At 53.0% G+C, this 19,221-nt stretch overlaps 1 protein-coding gene across 1 annotated transcript in view; it reads left to right on the top strand.

Annotated features, from left to right (window-relative positions):
• Nucleotides 1-1,939: 1,939 nt before the first annotated feature.
• The window catches only part of Wnt7a (Wnt family member 7A), a 49,256-nt gene continuing 31,974 nt past the window's right edge, over nucleotides 1,940-19,221 (top strand). Inside the window, exons 1-2 of the mRNA XM_052719887.1 lie at nucleotides 1,940-2,298; nucleotides 4,471-4,697. Coding sequence (XP_052575847.1) covers nucleotides 2,228-2,298; nucleotides 4,471-4,697 — 298 coding nt within the window. The 5' untranslated portion in view covers nucleotides 1,940-2,227. The remainder of the gene's footprint in view (nucleotides 2,299-4,470; nucleotides 4,698-19,221) is intronic.

The following is a 19,221-nucleotide window of genomic DNA, read 5'->3' as shown; positions in this document are numbered from 1 at the left end:
GACACATGGATCATTGTCCACAATGCCTCAACTAGGCAAAACTAAAGCCAGGAAAACTGAGTGGCTGGCTGGTGACATCTGGAGGGCTTTCACATACCCGTGTAGCAATCAGGATGGTTGTCACCAGTCAGACACTCAACTGGGACTGTGGGCTGCAGTGGCTCTACCTATTCCTGGCCTCCACACAGCACAGCAGCCAGTAGGGTGGCTCAGGGCTCCTGCATGCATCCCTTTACCACCAAGACCTGCGACTCCTGCACCATTACCTTTTTCCTATCATTGAGGGAGCCATCACAGGCCAGGAGGTAAGCCAGGAGGACACAGAGAATGGGAACACTTTGCAATGGGAAAATGGTTGAACGATGTAGTGGCCATGTTCTGAAAACCCCTCTAGGCTGAGGGTAGAGCTCAGTTGGGGAAAGTACTGTTTTAGCATTAGAAAAGAACTAGGTCCAATCCCCAGCACCCCACAAACACAGTGGTAGCACACAAGTCTGCAATCCAGCACTCCTGAGCGGGAACAGGAAGACCAGGAGCTCAAGGCTATTCTCGGCCTCAGCCAGTTCCTTGCCAGTCTGGGGTACACTCAAAACAGCAATTCAAGCATTCTCCAGCCCAAACATCCCATCTGTCCCTGAACCCATGCTGGAGTCTCTCTCGTCCATCAGGCTCCCCTGTGCTCAGCTCCCTTCCCAGCCCCCATCAGTATCTCCATAGACACCCAAAGGGCACTTTAGAATGCACACACCAAACGAGTCACCTGCTTAATCTCCAGTGTCCCCACTGGACTCTAAGCCTTCTGGGTCTGCAGCGCCCCCCTCTTCCCTCCACCTCATTGGCTTCCTTTCTCTTCACCCCAGTTCTACCCTCACCCACCTCCCAGCTTCTACCATAACAGGTGTCCAAATCCTGTGACCTGCTAGGGACAGCCCCACCACCTCCTCAGAGCTAAAATGAACCCTCTCTCCTAACACCCTGTCCTGTGACCTTCCCAGCAGCCTGTGCCATCTGGAGCTGTCTCCCCACTGTTCCCAGAGGAAGGTCTTCTTTATTCCTTGAGTCCACTGTGTTCACAATGCTGCCTGGCTGGAGTCTGTAGCCCGTGGATGCATGCATGGACGGCGGCTTCCATGGAAGAAGGCTGTACATGAGTGTAAATGAGTGTGTGCATGGAGAACTGCAGTCTTGAAGGCTAAGGAGGCCCGGAGTGGGGAGAAGAGTAGGGGTTCATTAGAGTTCACTAGCTGTTCCAATCTAGCTATTCACAAGCTGGTGATTTTGAGTTCGACTTTGACTTCACCTTCATGAGCACAGTCTCTCCAGAGGAAACTTCTTGGGTCCTATATCCCATAGCTCTCTGGATTAAGGTGTTTTACCAAAGGAAGGGTCAGTGTCGTCTCTGGTCCGGAAGACACAAGGCCAGAATGCACTACCTGAATCACCCAGCAGGTGTCGCCACGAGAGCGCCCTGAGCTTTCACCTGCGTGAGCTCTCAGGTTCTGCTTCTAGCCTTTGGGCTTCAGTCCAATTCCAAGTCTCCACCGGTAGCGAGATTCCGGAGGATCCTGGAACGTCTAGCCCTCGGTACAGCCAGTGCGGTAGTAGTTCTTCAGATGGGGTCGCCACCCCAGCTCCCTGTTTCTAGCCCGTGTGACAGGGCTCTAACAAGGCGCGAGGGTTCTGGAATGAGCCTATATCCTCTCCACCCAGAGGATGGCCCTTGGGCACCTGCTGGTCTCAACCTGCGAGTTAGTGAAGGATGCTAGGCGAGCGGGATTCCACCGCCCCCCACCCCCAACTCCGCACCGCGCCCCCGCCTCCCACCGTGAGCTCGGAGGAGCGCCGCGGGAGCGCGCTCGGGGCAGACATCCTCGACCCGCGAGCGCTCCGGCGCGGGGCGGGCGCTCCGGGAGGCGGGCGGGGGAAGGGCGGAGAGGGAGGGGCGGGGGCGGGCGGCAGCAGCGCCCCGCAGTCCCCGCGCCTCAAACACTTGCCGCGATCGCTGGCGCGCAGCGTCGCCCCGCGTTGCGCGCTTGTCTCTCCCTCCCACTCCGCGGCTCCCGCGCTCTGGGACAGTCTCCAGCGCCTAGCGCGGACCGACGTACAGACGGCCGGCCCAGGGAGCCTCGGCCCGCGCCCCCTGAGCAGGCTATGTGGATTGCCCCGCCGGGCCCGGCCGGCGGGATCAGCACAGCCCGGCCCGTGGCACCCGCCACCAGCGGGGACTATGACCCGGAAAGCGCGGCGCTGCCTGGGCCACCTCTTTCTCAGCCTGGGCATGGTCTACCTCCGGATCGGGTAAGCGCCGCGCGCGTCCTCTCCGCGCGTGCGGTCCAGCGTGCGGTCCAAGCAAAGTTGGCTGGGCCCGGGAGGGAGGCGTGCTGCCCAACTTAACTCAGGAGAGGCAGCGGGCGGTGCGGGAACCCTGAGGGCACAAAGGCTCCCAGCGAGCGGACACCTCCCCGGTGCATACTGTTCCGTAGACCTGAGCAGGGGATCGGCCATCCCAAGGATATCCGAGTCTGGGAATCCTCAGAAACAGATAGCTCTGGGACTCTAGAGGAGAGTAGCTGCTCCATAGGGTCAGCTTCCCCAGGGACCCCCGCAAACCACAAGCACAGCAGGTCTGCCAGGACTACAACCACCCCATAGAGAGCTCAGTTCCGGGCAGAAACTCCGCGCGTGTGGTGCGGGCGCAGCCCTTTTGCAGACAGGGCTCCTCGGGCAGCAAACAGGGACCTAGAGGCGGGGGAATGTTCTTTGGCAAAAGCATAAGCCACCTCTCAGAGTCCTGGCACCGCCCCATTTCCAACGACCCTCAGACCCCATTCCCAAGCCAGGAGGATAGCATCCTCAGCAATCAGAACCAAATAGTTAAGTCCTGAGGTAGTCAATGGATGGTCAGAGACACCAGGGAGAGATGACCTCTAGATCAGCAAAGGGAAGCGAGACAGTCCGACCCTGGGGTCGCTGGGGTGGGAGTCAAGGAGCCCAGGAGTGTCTGGAGGTGGGGCAGGCGACACTCTTCTAGACTAGAAAAGTGGAAGTAGGTGGCTCCAGATGCGGCTTGCGCTGCATTACACGGTGTTTCCCTTTGTACTTAGGAAGTGACTTGTGTGCGGCACGATTCGGGGGGCGTGAGGGGCTTTAGACACGGACAGAGGTGCTGGCGCCAAAGGGCCACCTTGGTAGGTTTCACACCTGCCTCTCCACTCACCCCTACTCTCTTGTGCGAACCTCCTGTCGCCGCTTTGGAGAGGACTGGACCCAAGGCCAGGGGGCGTGTGTGGCAGACCCTTTGTGTTTCTCCACCGCCACCCTCAGGCCTCCCGCTTCCCCAACCCCACCTCTCTGGAACGGGATTTCGCAACCAAGTGTGCGCGCTGAGTGGACTAGGCGGCCTCCAGCCCGACCGCGGATCGAGAGGCGGCTTCTGGGCTCGCGCGCTGCCTGCCTGCGGGCGTGTTGTAAGTGTTATTGATTCGCCCGCGTCTGGATGGCTTTTCTTTTTTTTCCCCACTTGCTTTAATCTTCATCTTGGCCGGTACACTGCCGCCCTGCGCTCATCCACTCATCCAACATCCAGGAAGCGGGCCGGGCCTATTGGCTCTGGCCGCCTTAGGTATTATCTTCTTTTTAATTAGAAACGGGGGCGGAGACAGACACCGACGACTGAAGAAGAGAAAAACAGAGAATAGACCTCCCTGGTCTCCTCAGGATCCGACACCTCATTGGCTCACTAGGGGCCCAGCTACCCTAGGGGAGGAGGCGGAGGTCAGGAGGGCGTGGCCTTCTCCTCTCTGGGGCAGTTGGAGGGAGGTCCCAGTAAAGAGTTGCAGTGACTTTGAACTGCTCTGCTGCCCCCTGGGTCCGAGGGTTAAGGTCCCCAAATCCCCGGAGGTTTCCCAGTCTGGTAGGTAAGACTGGCTCCTGTGCCTCCCATTCTGCGTGGCACATCTGTGGTATTCTAAGTTTCCCTGGGTTGTTCAGGCGACTCCAGCACTAGCCCCCGGGAACCGTTAGTTCCCCCAAATATTGGAAATGGCACCTCAATATGTGCTTCCCAGCGACCCTCTGGGATGCAGACTGCCTACCAGAAGCCTCTGCTTAAACAGTGTGGGCTCTGAGATACACAGAGGGGGTGTGAACTTGCTCCAGGTTAGAAAACTAAGGAAGGCTTTGATGGAAAAGAGGCCCGTCCCCTTTGGCTCTAGTAAATTGCTTCTCTGAAATTTGGGTCCCATGGTGTCCTTGTGCTCTGCAGGGACAGACATTTCAGCTAGATGTTCAGAGGACTTGTAGCCAAAATCTTTACATGCCATCCTTCTGTCCTGCCCTCCCTTAGATCTCTCACCCACGGTGGCTCTGTGGGAGGTCCACTGTAGTAGCCGAGATGAGATTTCCACCTCTAGCACCTGCCAGCCAGAGCCTTCCTCCAGGTCTCACTCCCTGTCTCTGTGTCCCCTCCAGTGGCTTCTCTTCGGTGGTCGCTCTGGGTGCGAGCATCATCTGTAACAAGATCCCAGGCCTGGCTCCCAGACAGCGGGCAATCTGCCAGAGCCGGCCGGACGCCATCATCGTCATAGGAGAAGGCTCCCAAATGGGCCTGGACGAGTGTCAGTTTCAGTTCCGCAATGGCCGCTGGAACTGCTCAGCTCTGGGAGAGCGCACTGTCTTCGGGAAGGAGCTTAAAGTGGGTATGTGATCATCAGACACTCTGAGCAGGGCCCGCTGGTCTATGAAGAGAGTCAGTCCCCTTGGGAGCCCTCTGTGATCCCTTTACTAGCACTATGCTCCAATACCCTTGCTGATTGCATCTTGTGGGTGTATGGCTTGGAATAGGGTCTCCCACTGAAGGCCAGGGTTGTAGATGGAAGCCAGACCACTTCGTTGGTTACAGGCAAAGCTACAGACCAACTGATGGCCCAAAGGCTCACTGGCAGATCTAACATATTTTCAAATGAGGTCCAAATTTAAATGTGCAGTGTTCTACCCATCATAGAGAGTTGGAGCTTCTTTTGGGAAATGGACAGATCTACTGATCACCTGTGTGCACTGGCATCGTTGTGTTAGTTAGAGCTGACAATACAGCCTCCTGGGGGTAGTCTGAGTGACCATTCTCTGCCACAGTCCCCACCATGCTCTACTGTGGTCCAGCATGCATAGTCCTGTGACACAATCCACCTGATTTCTGCAGCAGTGCTTGGGGGATGAGTTGGCATGTGCAGACATGTATGTGTGCCTGAGCACATGCATACATATATTCAACTTGCAGAACAATCATGATAAGCTTGTGATGGGAAGGGAGCAGAGAATCTCACTAATCTTCAGGAGGTTCTGGACCGTGGGGAAGGATGTGGAGATGTCTTCTCACTTGCATGTGTCCAGACTTGGGGGCCGAAGATGGCCACAGACTCGCTTCTGCACTGTGACCTTCCTCGAGGCACAGAGCAATATTGGTCTGTTCGGGCTGGGCTTCCTGCACGCACAGCTCTGCAGCAAAGGCCTCCCTGAGTGCTCTCTTCGGCCCTAGCACCAGCAACTCCAGTGGGATGCTCGAAATCCCCGGTCCAGTCCAGCATCCTTCACGTCCTGGCTGCTTCCCCAGCTTCCCGGCTGTCATGTGGGCTCCCAGGCTGTCCCACCTCCCCACTGCTCCCAGAAAGAAGGAACAGCTAAGTAGAAACCAGAGCATGGTGTTACTCTGTGAAAGACCCTTTAAAGGGCCACTTACTCCAGCCAGCAGGAAACCATTGTCCACCTGCTGTTGAGACCTTGGTCCCTTCAGGACCACTCAGTCTTATCCTCTTCTCTAAACACACCTTACTGGTTTCTCTTAAGGGCCATTGTGCCCCTCTAGAGACCAGTGCCATAGTCCGAATCCTCTGTATGCATTCAAGTCCCTTGGAGCCTCCCACCACCTGCTCCTTGGCTCTGCATCAGCCAACACCTCACACTATTTCAGTGCATTCTGCCCACTTCAGGAGGGCAGAGGCTCCCAGCCGGCTCACAATGAGTGCATCATTCCCTGCCTCCAGGCAGTCTTGCTGCAAGTCTACTTTGGTTACCAGATTCTGTACTGACGACAGAGCTGGGTCCTGTGGTCTATATGACATGGTCGGGCAGGTCCCCTCCGGCAGAGCCCCTTCCCCAGCATTCCCTGTCTAGATCTTGGCTACATGGAATCCCTCCTCCCCACGCTCACCTGTCCCCTCCCTCGTCTCAACCTCAAAATCCGTTTTCTTGTGGAGTGGACCACCTCAGCTCAGGCAACAGGATGTTGTCAACACCAAAACTGCGGTTGAAGCCTCTGAAATCCCAGTCTCCCCAGCCTTCTGCTTGACATCTATCAGCTTTGTCCTCCTCAGGTGTCCCATCCATCTTCTAATTCCTGATACCCAGGCTGGGGCTCTGGCATTATTTTGAACCTAATAGCCTTGCTGGACTATGTTGAGTAAACTTGCTACAGATGAGTAAACTGAGGCTCAGAAGGGACTTGGCCAAAGTGAGTGACAGGGTCTCCCAGGACAGAGTTCATCTCTTACAACTTGCTGTTTCAGAATGGGCATAGCCAACTTACAGACACACTGTGATGATACCCATTAGGCTATGGCAGAGGGGACCAGGATGGAGCCACCCCTGGATCATAACACCCCACACACCTGGCTATATTCTATGGGATTAGTCCCACACAGTCTAAGGAGGAGGGATGCCACCAGTAGAGGCATGCCAGTTGGGACAGGTAAGGGTAACTCTGAGGAAACACATGACATAGCGATGCTGGGGTACCCTGGATGAAAGTAGGACCTAGAGCTGGAAGATATGGGAGCCCAGAAACTGTGGGAGCCCACTCTAAGGAGCCTGAATTTCTAGGACTTGAGATCTGTTGGAAGATTCTGACCATGACCATTACTACCAAAGTATGGGCTTCACCTTAAACATGGTCACTATTCAATGATTATTGACCCACAAAAAATGGCAGCTTCATGAGTCAAGCCTTTCTCTTATGTTAACAAGTATCAAGTTATCTCTCAAATGTAGGATTTCTGGGTTCCTCAACTTCACCCCTACCCCTAGGATTGCTTCATCTTGCCTTGTAGGGGTGAGGTCTCTGACATATGGATCCCCTCTGGTACTCTAAACTATAGGGCACATGTCCTTTGCAGGGACTTCTCAGAAGCTCCATCCTGTGCATCTTGGTAGAGCCCATTGGCTAGAATTTAGTCACATGACTTCACCTAGCTGCAAGTGAAGCTGTGAAAGGCAGTCTTGCACACAGAACAGCAATGTTATCAGCTCAGGATGTTAGGAATATGCAAGTAGATTATGAAGTAAGTGTAGCTAGCTTCTACTTCCCCAAGCTGAGGTCTGAAGACTTCCTTCTCCCACCTGCTCCCACCCACCCCTACTGTGGTCCTCTGTTCTGCCTGAGATTCCTGGCTTTGCCTTCCCTTCTGAGTGTCTGGATTTTCATGCAGAGATCTGAGAAGGCTGTGAGCATGTCGAGACAAGGCCTCTTGGAAGTAGAAATTGAAACCAAGTCCAACACACCCAGGTGAAAAGGGGACTGTTGAAATGCCTAAGGAACTGGAAAGCTAGGGATGGTGCTAACTTCAGAACAGCTGGACCAGAGGTTGCATTGCTTTCCAATAATGCTATGAGGACAGCCAGATGGCCACTGTAGACCCAGGACCACAACAGGTTCAAGACCTCAGGAAAGAGCCTTGGCCTAGCTCCAGCCATATTGTAAAAGTCCCAATGTTTCCTCAGACTCCACAGCTTCATGCAGCTGAACTTTGGGTAGTGTGTCCATCCCAAGGGCAAGGTGCTTTGCTGGCCAGCATGAGAGCTCCACTCTGTTCATCTCTCATGGAAAAGAAGCAAAATGCCAAAGCTGGGGGTTAAACAGCTGGCATTCATTCCTAACAGTTCCCGAGGCTGGGGGTTCAAGATCAAGGCCCAGCAGGGTTGCTTTCTCCCAAGGCTTCTCTCTTGAACTTTCACAAGGCTTTTCCCCACCCGGTGCTGGGGATCCACCCCAGGGCCTTGTACTTACTAGGAAATCACTCTACCCCTGACTGTAAAGGAGTTTTGTTGCTCTATCCTCACCTGCTTATTCCTTTCCCTCACAGAAGCTCTCACGGTTCTTTTTTAAAAAAATCACCAGTCTCGTGGGATTTGGCCGACCAATGACCGTATTTTAACCTAACCCCCTCTTTGAAGGCCTTCTCTCCAGTTGCACTCACATTCTGGGGTGCTAGGGATCAGAGCATCAGTGTGAGTTATAGGGGACAGAGCTGAGCCTATAGCAACAAGCAGTGACATGGTCCATGACGTAGGAGAGGTGTTGGAGGTGGAAGAGGCTCAGAGGTGGGACCCCCAAGATGAAAAGGGGGGTTTGGCTCTAAGAGCAAGGTAAGGAACTTTGCTGGCTAGTCACTGGGATCACAGACAGTGGGAAAAGCCAAGGGAACTGTGAATAAGGTCCTAGGAGACAGGGAGAGGGCTCAGGTAAGGGGGGTTCTGGTGAGTGAGTCTTTCCTGAGAGTGCAGGGATTCTTTCTGTGTGGTGTATGACTTGCTGCGTTTAATCAGCTGAGATCTGGCCCAGGGAGACGCTCTGGGGGCCCAAGAAGGGCTTTAGCCCCACCCATCCCCATCTCTCTCTTATGTGCTGGGGACTGAAGCCAGAGCCTTAATCATGCTAGGCAAATGCTCTGTCATGGAACTGCATCTCCAACCCTAATTATCCTTCTCTCTCTTCTTTTCTTCCTTCCTTCCTTCCTTCCTTCCTTCCTTCCTTCCTTCCTTCCTTTCCTTTTACATTTTTCATTTTTTATATACCTTAAATCTTTTTCTTAGACCTTCACAACGTGTGTTTACACACCTGAAAACACTTTCTTAGACCTTCAGAACTCCTTCTTCAAATCCAGTGGAGGAGTGATGGTCCTTCGTGGTGGGAGCTTCCTTCTGCACCTGTCCCCTCCCATGACAATCTTTCTCCGTTGTGAATGTGGAGGGGATGGAGATGTTTCCACGTCCCTGCTGGCTTATGTTTTACTCATCATAACAGATACACCTCCCCATGAAACGACTTACTTCATTTCAGTTGAGTCTAATTATGACTGTGGCAAATTCTACATCTGTCACTCCGTAGTGCCACTCATGGCCTCCCCAACAGGACTTCTCAGACCTCCACATTCCTGCCAGGTTGAGTGGGTGCCACACATGGAGCTCCCTGCCACCTGCCATCGTGATTTATATTTCCTAGTGAAGGGAGGGTGTTGTATTTACTCACCCCTGAGCTGCCTGTTCATGCCTTTCGCCCATTACCCTGTCGTCTTGCAGGTTCTCCCATTGGGCTGGGATGATGTGGTAGTACTGACGTCATGAGCCAGGGATCCAGGGCTGCCTTAGCAGTGTCCAGGTGGGGAGCCTCACTCTCTGTTCCTCTTCACCGAGGCTCAAATATGAGCAGGAACTGGGACAGCCCTTTCTCATGGCCCTGTCCTTCCAGTCTCGCAGAGAGGCAAGAGTCAGCTGCGTCCCGGGGCTGCTCTGTGGCAGTGCTGAGACTTGGCAGTGAGTTCTCCATTGCTGGAGGATTTGCCTGTGTGCATGAGCCAGACTTGAGAACCTCAGGGAAGCTGCGTGGGGCAGCTAGATGTGCTCTAGAATTGGAGTCACACACCCAGGTTTCCATTCTGCCCCACCCTTATACGCGGAAGACTTGGGGAGGGCATGTGACCTTTCTCCTCTCACTCTGCCCGTCTGTGGTGGTCCACCATGCCAGGTGGTAGCAGAACTACATGATGCAGGATGTAAGACCCTGGCACCTGGTGGGCTGGCTCGCAGAGGGTCTCCTTTCCCCCTGATGGAGCCTGTGTCCTGATCTGATAGAGACACAGCTCAGGAACCAGGGCCCCATGCCCCAGGATCTATTCTTTGTGTGACGGAAACTATTAGTCAGGCTGCTCATCTGAAGTCTTTATGTTGACTTAAATTGAGTCCCCAAATCTGCCTGCCTCTCATGGTGATGACAGTCTTCACACAGTCACCACCTGGACAATGTCACTTTCCTTATACCCTCCACCCTGGTTGGATCTCCAGTCCATGCATCCATCAGTGTTATTCTAAGTAGGATGTCCCCATATAAAACACTATTGTGGTTTCCTATTTCTCTCGGAAGAAACGCAGACATGGTCCCTACTCCTTTGGCCAAGTCTGCTGTCCCCAGATGTCTGCTTATTTTGTCCTCCATCTCTCTGCTCCCCACTCCCTTAGAGATGTCTCATCACACCACTGCAGTGTATCCCTATCCACCCTTTACTTTTCTTTTCTTTTTTTAAAGATTTATTTATTCGTTTATTTTATGTATATGAGTGCTCTGTCTTCATGTACACCAGAAGAAGGAATCTGATCTCATTACAGATGGTTGTGAGCCACCACGTGGTTGCTGGGAATTGAACTCAGGACCTCTGGAAGAGCAAGCAAGTGCTCTTAACCGCTGAGCCATCTCTTTAGCCCCCCACCCTTTACTTTTCTATATCATCCTGATGCCATTGCTGCCCAAGACAGCTCAAGGTCTTAGCCCTGAGGCTACCTGCTGTCTCCTAGCCATGGTCCTTGACCACAATGATAAGGATGCCTGTCTCCCAGGTGCCCAAAGGATGGATGAGACCTGTGACTCTCCCTTTGTTGCTGGGATCGTCTCTATATCTCCAACCAGAGCTCTGTGGGGAGCAGAGGCCTCAGGCCAGCACATGGAAGGCTGGTGACCACTATGAGTTCGGTAGATATAGGGACACCCCAGAATACTGGAGCAGGGAATGGGTCTAGAGCATACACAGGAGACGGCTGAGCTGCTGCAATAACCTGCCATCCTAGTACTACACATGGTTCTCCTCAAGAGGCACCTCCCCCAGGAAGCTCTCCTTTGAGACAGCTGACCCTGCCCCACTGTGTGCTGTTGTATTTCTGGCACTTACCATGTGTGAGCATCCTTACGTGTGGAAGAATGCGGCTCCAGTTAGTCTTCTCTTCCAGCCAGAGGCTCCATGGAACGTGGGTCTGCCAAACTGTCCTCTTCTCCCAGGACCCCCAGGCCTGGTACAGACCAGAACCTGGCACATAGTAGGTTTTCATAGAGTACGTGAAGACCACTTCTTTCCACCCTGTGTCCCCAGTGCCTTAGAGCCCTGGAGGGCAGGCTAGCCCCTTTCATTTACTGAGCACCATGTCCAGGAGTCCCTCACATAGTTTATAAGTGCCTTATTTTCTTGGCTGAGAAGACAAAGCATTTCATTTCCAACCCAAATAAGACTGGACACTGGCTGCCACATGTATCTCTTTGGGCCCCTTGGTGCCACGGCACTGCTCATGGCGGCTGTTTTGTTTTTATGGTGTCAAGTGTAGGGCCCAGGGCCTGTGTACATTAGGCAAGCCTTTCTGAATAGCCACCCAATGTGCTCCCTCTTTTGTGATCTTCCAGTGGGATGAGTGTTGACTAGACAAGAAAGATCATTAGAGGCTCATTCAGGAGCAGCCGTGTCCAAGTTCTGTTAGCAGACTTGTCACCATCTCACCCCGCCTGAACCTGACCAGGTGCCCTATAGATACTGCAGGGGTTTGGTTTTATGGGTGGTGATTGGGGGAGCTCAGCATGTCATACTCTTTGCTCTGAGAGGGCCAATGTGTCCACCAGTATACGAAAAGCTTTAGAAACAACTTGAGCAGCCTCCACACAGAGGTCCCAGCTGTCCCATGATAAAGTTCTGCCGAGAGCCGCATACTGGGAATGGCTACTCTGTGATACCCTCACAGGCAACTGAACTCAAAATGTGATTTGGAGCCAACTCTCAGGTCACCCATTCTCAGGTCCAACATCTTTTCTACGGGTCCAGAACAGGGGGCTGTTAGCTGATGAGATCTGTTTCAGTCAGCACTCTTCAGCAATTCCCAGAAGGCACCCAGGAAACTCAGGTGCCAGACTCTCCACACAAGCACACTAGAAACTCACAGACATGTCTGACATATATCCGGGAATGCATGGTACAGGATAAAGAACTCAGACCCAAAGCCTACATCCATGAGATTTTACAGCTTCTGAGGAGTGTGTTGGGTTAAATTCATGGCTGTTAAATGCTTATGGGCTAAGATCCTCTCGTACCTATTTGCTCACCCCACACTCACTCACCAGTCCCACAGACAGGACCACTGTGCAGTAAAAGCTGGTGAGCAACACCCTAGTTGGCCACAGGCTCTGCCCTGGCACTTTCAATATCTGATGGGGACAGATAAAGCTGGGGTTGAAATGTGTTCTAAGTGAAGGGCTGTGTGGACTACAATTCAGAGCCACCTGCCGGGCCACCTGAAGTAGGAGCCGGTCTACAGACAGGACAGGTTGTAAAGAGGTGGTAGGGATGGCTCAGCAGTGTAGAGTGACTTGTACAGGATACTGGATTCTAGAGAGGATGGGCTAGCAGAACTCTGGGATGATGGACAGGGATGGCAGAAAGGCTTCAGAAAGAAGTGGAGAATGAGGAATCCCAGATGGTTGTTTTTATTTGTTTGTTTGTTTTTGAGACAAGGCCTCATTTAGTCCGTTTTTGAGACAAGGCCTCATTTAGCTCAGGCTGGCCTCAAACACAACTATGTAGCTGAGGATGACATTAAACTTCTCCCCACTCCCAAGTGCTAGGGTTACAGGCATGTTCAGTCATTCCCAGACTTCCCATGGAAAGGTTTTGCACATCACATCCAGAGGTTTTGCTCAGGCAGGGAGTTGTCCAAGAGATTCGCCCAGGAGGTTGAGTGATAATCACATTCTTTGTGCATACAGAAGTTTGCTATGTCGCCAGCATTATCAACAAAGAAATAGTGGTTTCCCATCATGTGCTCAGGGGATGCCACATTCCTTTCCAAATGTTCATGGCCTCCGGTTTGGTACCCTCCTGCAGAATTTTTCCAGGGATGGGCACACATGACCTAGGATTCAGCCTCAGGTCCACCCGCCTCTGTCTAGCGCCAGGGAAACTCTGATGCATGGATACCAGTGTGTAACCTTTCTCTCTGGGGCAGTTGTTTGAGCTTGCCCTCCTTTATTCTAGGGGACTATCTGGGTCCACATCCCTTGCTTGAGAACCCCTACAGGTCCCTCAAATGCTCTGTCTTTATACCCACAGCCTGTAAAAGTGGAGCAGTGTTTGGCTGCTTGGCAGGATGGATGGGAAGTCCTTTCCAGGGAGAGAGATAGAGCGAGGGGCGGCCAGCTCCACTTTCCCTCTGCCTTTCTTAACAATGCACCATCTTGCCCAAGCAAAAGCTCTTTTCTTTCCCCATTCTCGCTTAGAACACAGCCAACAAAGGGCTTTTTGTCTCGTTTGCATTTTTTTTTTTTTGCAAGCCTCAGTTCATCCTGGATTTTCGCTCTCCTGACACTATTCTTTGAGATGAGCTTTTTGTTACATGGTTTTTCCAGCTTCCCCATGGTAGACAGTCCAGTGCACACACACACTCGCACACGCTCGTGCACACGCTGTCACTTTCACACAGCCATTCATTCCACGCAGAGACTTCATAGGTTAATAATCTAGGTCCCCACAACCTCACGGGAGAGGAAGAAAACTCAAGATAAGGTGCTGACCATAAATGGAGGGTGAGGACATCAGGAAGGGCCTCAAAAGTGGGGACATTTGTAGCCACATCATGGTTGATAATCAGGCTAAACGATGCCTCTGCTTGGAGCTGCCTTTTACTGATCCCTGCCAGGTGTGGCTCAGGCCTCCTTTCCAGAAAGATTGTTCAGGATTCCTAGTTTAGAAATGAAGACCCTGGGGCCCAAGAGGCATGTAACTTGCCCAGCATCTTGCCATGCTGGGAAGCAGGGAAGCAGGGCCAGGCTGTGAACCCAGGTTCACTGGCCTCCAGACCCTGCTTTGAAACCACCTGGATACATCCATGATGCCTCACAGAGCAGCAGAAAGGGCGTTTCTACGCTTAGAGAAGTCAGAACAAGCAGATGGTGGCCACTGGGGGACAGTTAGCAGTGTGCTGTGGTTTGGCTCTGTGGGAAGAGGGACCCCACAGACAGAGAGCTGAGGCAGGACAGCAGTTAGAGTGGGGTGAATGACACATGCCCGTCCCCATTTCTGTGTCTTGTCTCTCCATCTGGCTCAACACCCCCCACACAATTCCTAACCCTTAAATCTCCTGGTTATGCACCGAGCGCCTCCTAACTCCTGTGCAGCAGAGGGCTGGGCTGGGAGCAGCTACTGCACTAGGCTGGTGAGAGCTACCTTTTTCCGTCTGTCTGTTTTCCCACTCGTCGCACATTTCTGCTGGTGTCACTGACTGCTCACTCTCTGACCCATTGGCTTTAAATAGCAAAAGAGAAAAAAAACGACAATGCACTCTGTGGTTTCCAGTCAGATACCGTAAATACACCCAGATAATATTCCGGTGCAAACCACGGGCAGCGTTCGCAAAGGGCGGAGGATGGAATCTTTGGGGCCAGCTTGGACCAGGGCTCATTTCCTCTGTCCCCATGGGACTGCTATGGAGCTGAACACAGAGGGCGTCAACCAGACTCTGGCTTCACCTCAGCACTAACACTTACCCGCCTCCCCCTTGTTGAGATTCTGTGGTGATATATTGTGTACCCTAGTAAAATTTGCCCGAAGATCACAGGACAGCACAAGCCACTAGATTAAACATAGATGCCAGGCAGTGGTGGCACACACCTTTAATCTTAGCACTCTGAGCCCATCTGGATTTCTTTGAGTTCAAAGCCACTTTGGACTACATGAGATTGACTCAGTCTAGGAGAGAAACAGCCAGGTGTGGTGGCATACACCTTTAATGCCAGCACTTGAGATCTCATGTCTTTGCTTGGGAAGCACACACGCCTTTAATCCCAGGACGTGATGGCTGGGCAGAGAAAGAGATATAAGGCATGAGGAGACAGGAACTAGGGCTTTTTTTCAGGCTGAGGAGTCCTAGAGGTAAGACATGGCTTGTTCCTTTGTCTCTCTGATCTTTTAGCATTTACCCCAATATCTTGTTTCAGGGTTTTTATTAATAAGACCTTTTAACACTTGAGCTACAAGATTCCCCTAGAAGCACCTGAGAAGCCTCGCCTGTCTTCAGGGCAGCCTGGCAGTAGCCTCCTGGGTTCTTAGTTCATAAATGGGAAGAGTGAGGCTCAGGGACTCAGGGTGTGGGCTCCGAGTCACCCTGCTGAGTGAGACATAGTGGAGAGTGGATGGCAAGTGCCCTGTCACACAGACTGAGCTGAAGACACCTGGGGTTGGACCCTGGGCTTCTGTGTAGAAACCCCTGATATGTGACTGGTGAGAGTTGAGAGCAAGGTGGAGGGAAGGGAAGGGATTCTTCACTGGGGGCCTGGGGACTGGTTCTAGTCCAGTCTCTGGAGTCACTGGTGACCTCGGACAGGCCTTCCTTCTGTCTATGGCTCTGGGAGTCTGTCCTATGACTCTAGGGACAGGAGACAGTTCTGCCCAAGACAGGATCCTGGGACTCAGATTTGAAATCCAGATCCCTATCCCCTTCTCCTCATCAGTATCCCTGGTTTACCTGGTCCACACCAGCCGGGGACATTGATCTGGGTGCCCCTGTCCTGGAGACTCCCCTCCTCACAGACTCTTCAAACCTTGACACCCCGGCTCCCACCACTGTGCTGTTTTGTTTCTTCAGAGTCCTCAGCTAACAGAGTGACGCCATCTTGCCATCTGTCTCCCCACAAAAGCAGAGCTACACCTGAACCCCACATCTTAGTTCAGCCAGCCTGCAGCACCATACCTAGCACACAGTAGACGCTCAGGAAATGTTTGCTGAGGGCAGAGACTGGGCACATGCTTAGCCTAGGTGACAGAAGCCAAGATTTAGATGAAGACCCTTCTTTTGCCCCTGGTAGCTCCTCATCACCAGAGGGGCACTGCCAACTTCAGCCGAGCTGGCATCTACTCACAAAACACATGGCAGATCTGGTGGAGAGGTGGGCTGGAATAAGAGCCATGAGCTACCGGAGAGTGGGTCATATTCTGGATCCCACAGTCATCAGGTCAGGTCAGGTCTTGTGTCTGGGCCTCTGTGAAGAGGTGGCCTAGGTTAGCCTGCCCATCACAGGTTGGTTGTCTTGATTTGTCGATCTCAGCAAGATGTTCAGGACATAGCCTAGCCAGCAGCCTATTTCTGAAGAGTCGGCACGCTCTGTATGAATGCAGTGCCCTCCAGCCTCATCCACCCTTACTGTGGGCGCTGAAGGAACCACTCAGGACTTCTGTGCAGAGACCCCGCAAGCTCCATGAGATGTGCTCAGTAAACGTCCCAGTGAAGGCTTCTCCAGGCTGCACTGGGAGGAGTGTGGACCATCAGGATCCAGGAATGGCTCGGGTCATGAATGGGGACACCAGGTGACCTCTCAATTTGCCTCTGGCTGTACCTGTGCCTATGACATCCGTACCTTTCTGAGCCTCATCCCTTCAGCCCCACTCCAAGGAAGGAGGCTTGGGTTGGTAGAGCAGTTGGATGACCAAGGGATCCAGAACCCTTCCCGTCTGGATCTGCCATCACCTCATTTCCTTCTCAGGGTACCAGGGCCTGACCAATTACTTATGGACAGATATTAACTGACAACCAAATGTCATCTCTTGACAGAAATAATGCATTCTGGGAAGAGCTGGTGCCTCCCTCTCTAACCATGGTTTTCAGACACCGTGACAAGGTAGGGTGGCAAGGCAGGGCTGAAGAACAATGCCACCCAACAAAGGCCTTGACTCCCAGTTCTGGCCCTAGTCTAGATAGGAAACTTTAACCAATTGCTTTTCTTCCTCAAAGCCTCCGTTTCTTTATCAGTAAAATTGGATGGTGTCTTGCATTGGGGGCTGTTCCAAAACATACCCCAGAGAGCCAAGTGTGGGTCTGGCATCTGGTAGGTGCACAACAAATGTTACTCATTGTTGACTCTTGCTCCTGCAAGTCTGCAGAGCCCGGGGATGACTGTCCTGGCTCCCTGGTTGTGGTAGACAGGATGGGCTGAGAGGCATGCAGCCTGTTCACCATGGGCTCCACCCCTGCCTGGTCAGACACTCCTGAGCCGCAGTCTCTTCATTTGCAAAGTGGGGTACTGTCACTGGCTCACTGGACGGGCCATTTATTTATTTATTTACCTTTTTATCTTATGCGTATGAGTGTTTTGCCTGCATGTGTGTATGTGCACCATGTGTGTGCTTTGTGCCTACAGAGGTCATCAGATCCCTTGACTCTGGAGTTGCAGATGGCTGTGGGTTCTGGGAACTAAGCTGGGCGTGGGTACAGACAGCACCCGGTCCTGGGAGTACCGGTGCTATGTGAGGGTAGTTGTCTCTCCTTGCTTCTCAGAGCAGTGGGTGCCGAGGGCCGACTTGTCGGGGAGGTCGAGGCCATGCAGAGTCCGGACCAGACTCTGTGATGGTGCACCTTGAACAAGAAGCCTGGCTGCCCCTCCCTCCCCTCAGGGAATGTGTGAGCAGAGGCCGTGGCCATCTCTGTAGCCATTGACTTCAGTAGCTGACTGTCTCCCCTCACATACATTACTCTGCGGCTTCGGAGACTCCAGAGAAACAGAGTGGGTGGCAGGCAGACACCCAAAGTTACCTCAAGAAGCGTACGTCTGTCAGGCCGCCCTGTGCAGGGAGAAGCCTGAGAAGGGGGAGGCTGAGGGCCTGAGGCTCTTGGTCTCTCCTCAGTTCTGCACTTTTGGTCTGGTTAGGTGAACATAGTTCCTGCTGGAGTGTGACAGCAACGACCACCCCTGTGTTCTGAAGCCATTTAATCCCGGGACAGCTCTTGTTCATCTGAGGTAGCCAGGGCAGGTGTGCAGCTGCGCTCCGGGTGCCCCGGCTGAGCCGGACTGCTCTACTGGCTCCGGTTTCTTCAAATGTAAGCGAAAGAAAATGAAGAGCCACCCCGTTCACCTTCAGTTCTGTGAGGACCAGCTAGTGCTGACCTCCACAAATGCCGTGGTCATTTTTTCTCTTCCCCACGACCTCCAGAGGAAAGCTGTTATCACCCCTTTAACAGTGGAGGGATTGGACACCGAGACAGCTGCCTCACCTGAGGTCCCACAGCTAGAAAGCAGTGGAACACAGTTGCCTCTGACTGTCCCTTTCTCCAAAGCCCTTGAGGGATTGACATTGATGTCACTGCCTCTCCTAGAGTTTTGTTTCTTGTGTGTCTGTTTTCTGGAGTGAGCTGGCATCCAGGTTGGGGGAAGGACTTCCTCCTTACCTCTCTAATGTCTTGGGGAACTCAGCACGTGCTTAAAGTGTCTTGTCAAGCTGCCACTTTGAAGAAGGAGAGGGGCTCTACTCTGAGGACCCCAGTTTTGGACATTTATTAAGCCAGGCTCTGGGCTAAGCATTTTGCATGGCCCTCATATTCCCCTCCTGGGTAGACATTGGCATTATCCCAGGCTCACAGATGAAGAGACCAGGTCTTGGAGAAGAGGGACTATCCTACAACAGCCAGCAAGTGACAGATATGAATCAGACATAAGTCTATCTTGATAGGGATGCTGTGGGTGGGTTTCAGGAAAGCGAGAGCAATACTAGCCCTGTCCAGCCAAGCAGGGCGCCAAAGCAGCAGCGCGGAGGGGGCAGGGCAAGTGGTGTGTGAAGCAGGTTCCAGGGAAGCCCAGGCGGAAGCCCAGATGCTGGAGCGAAGGGTCTATGTTACTTGCAGGTTTCTCACCAGCTTCCTCAGTCTCCCCCGCAGCCCTTTGCCATCTCTGCCCCAGCTCCCAGAACGAGTTCTTCTGAGGTGTGTTCTCCCACCCATGCACCTGCTCCAGCTTTGGCTCCTTCCTCAGTCCCCCAGGCTGTAAGAACTGTGGGCCCAGTGCTCATTCAGGGGTCATCATGGGCAAGTCCTGTTCTCCTTCACCCTGCAGAGTACACACATCTCTTGAACCTATCTGGCAAAGCTTCTTTGAGGCCCAGAGAAGCTAAGTGTCTGGGTGGCAACATGCCTCCACTCAGCATTTCTGTTGGCTTCACCTTGATGCTCAGACCTCTCTGCCCCTTACGGTGGGACAAGGGGACCACAGAGAGGGCAGAGGACAGATATACGAAACAGTGTGTCACACAGCAGTATCAGTGACCGAGGGCCAGCAATACTGTTTCTATAGGTGCCACTTGCTGAACACTGGCTAGAGCTTTGAAG

The sequence above is a fragment of the Peromyscus californicus genome, unplaced genomic scaffold (assembly GCF_007827085.1).
Source record: "Peromyscus californicus insignis strain IS unplaced genomic scaffold, ASM782708v3 Scaffold_6__1_contigs__length_162567912, whole genome shotgun sequence".
NCBI lineage: Eukaryota > Metazoa > Chordata > Mammalia > Rodentia > Cricetidae > Peromyscus > Peromyscus californicus.
Note: the sequence above shows the minus strand (reverse complement) of the source record. Positions and strands in the feature narration are given on the sequence as shown.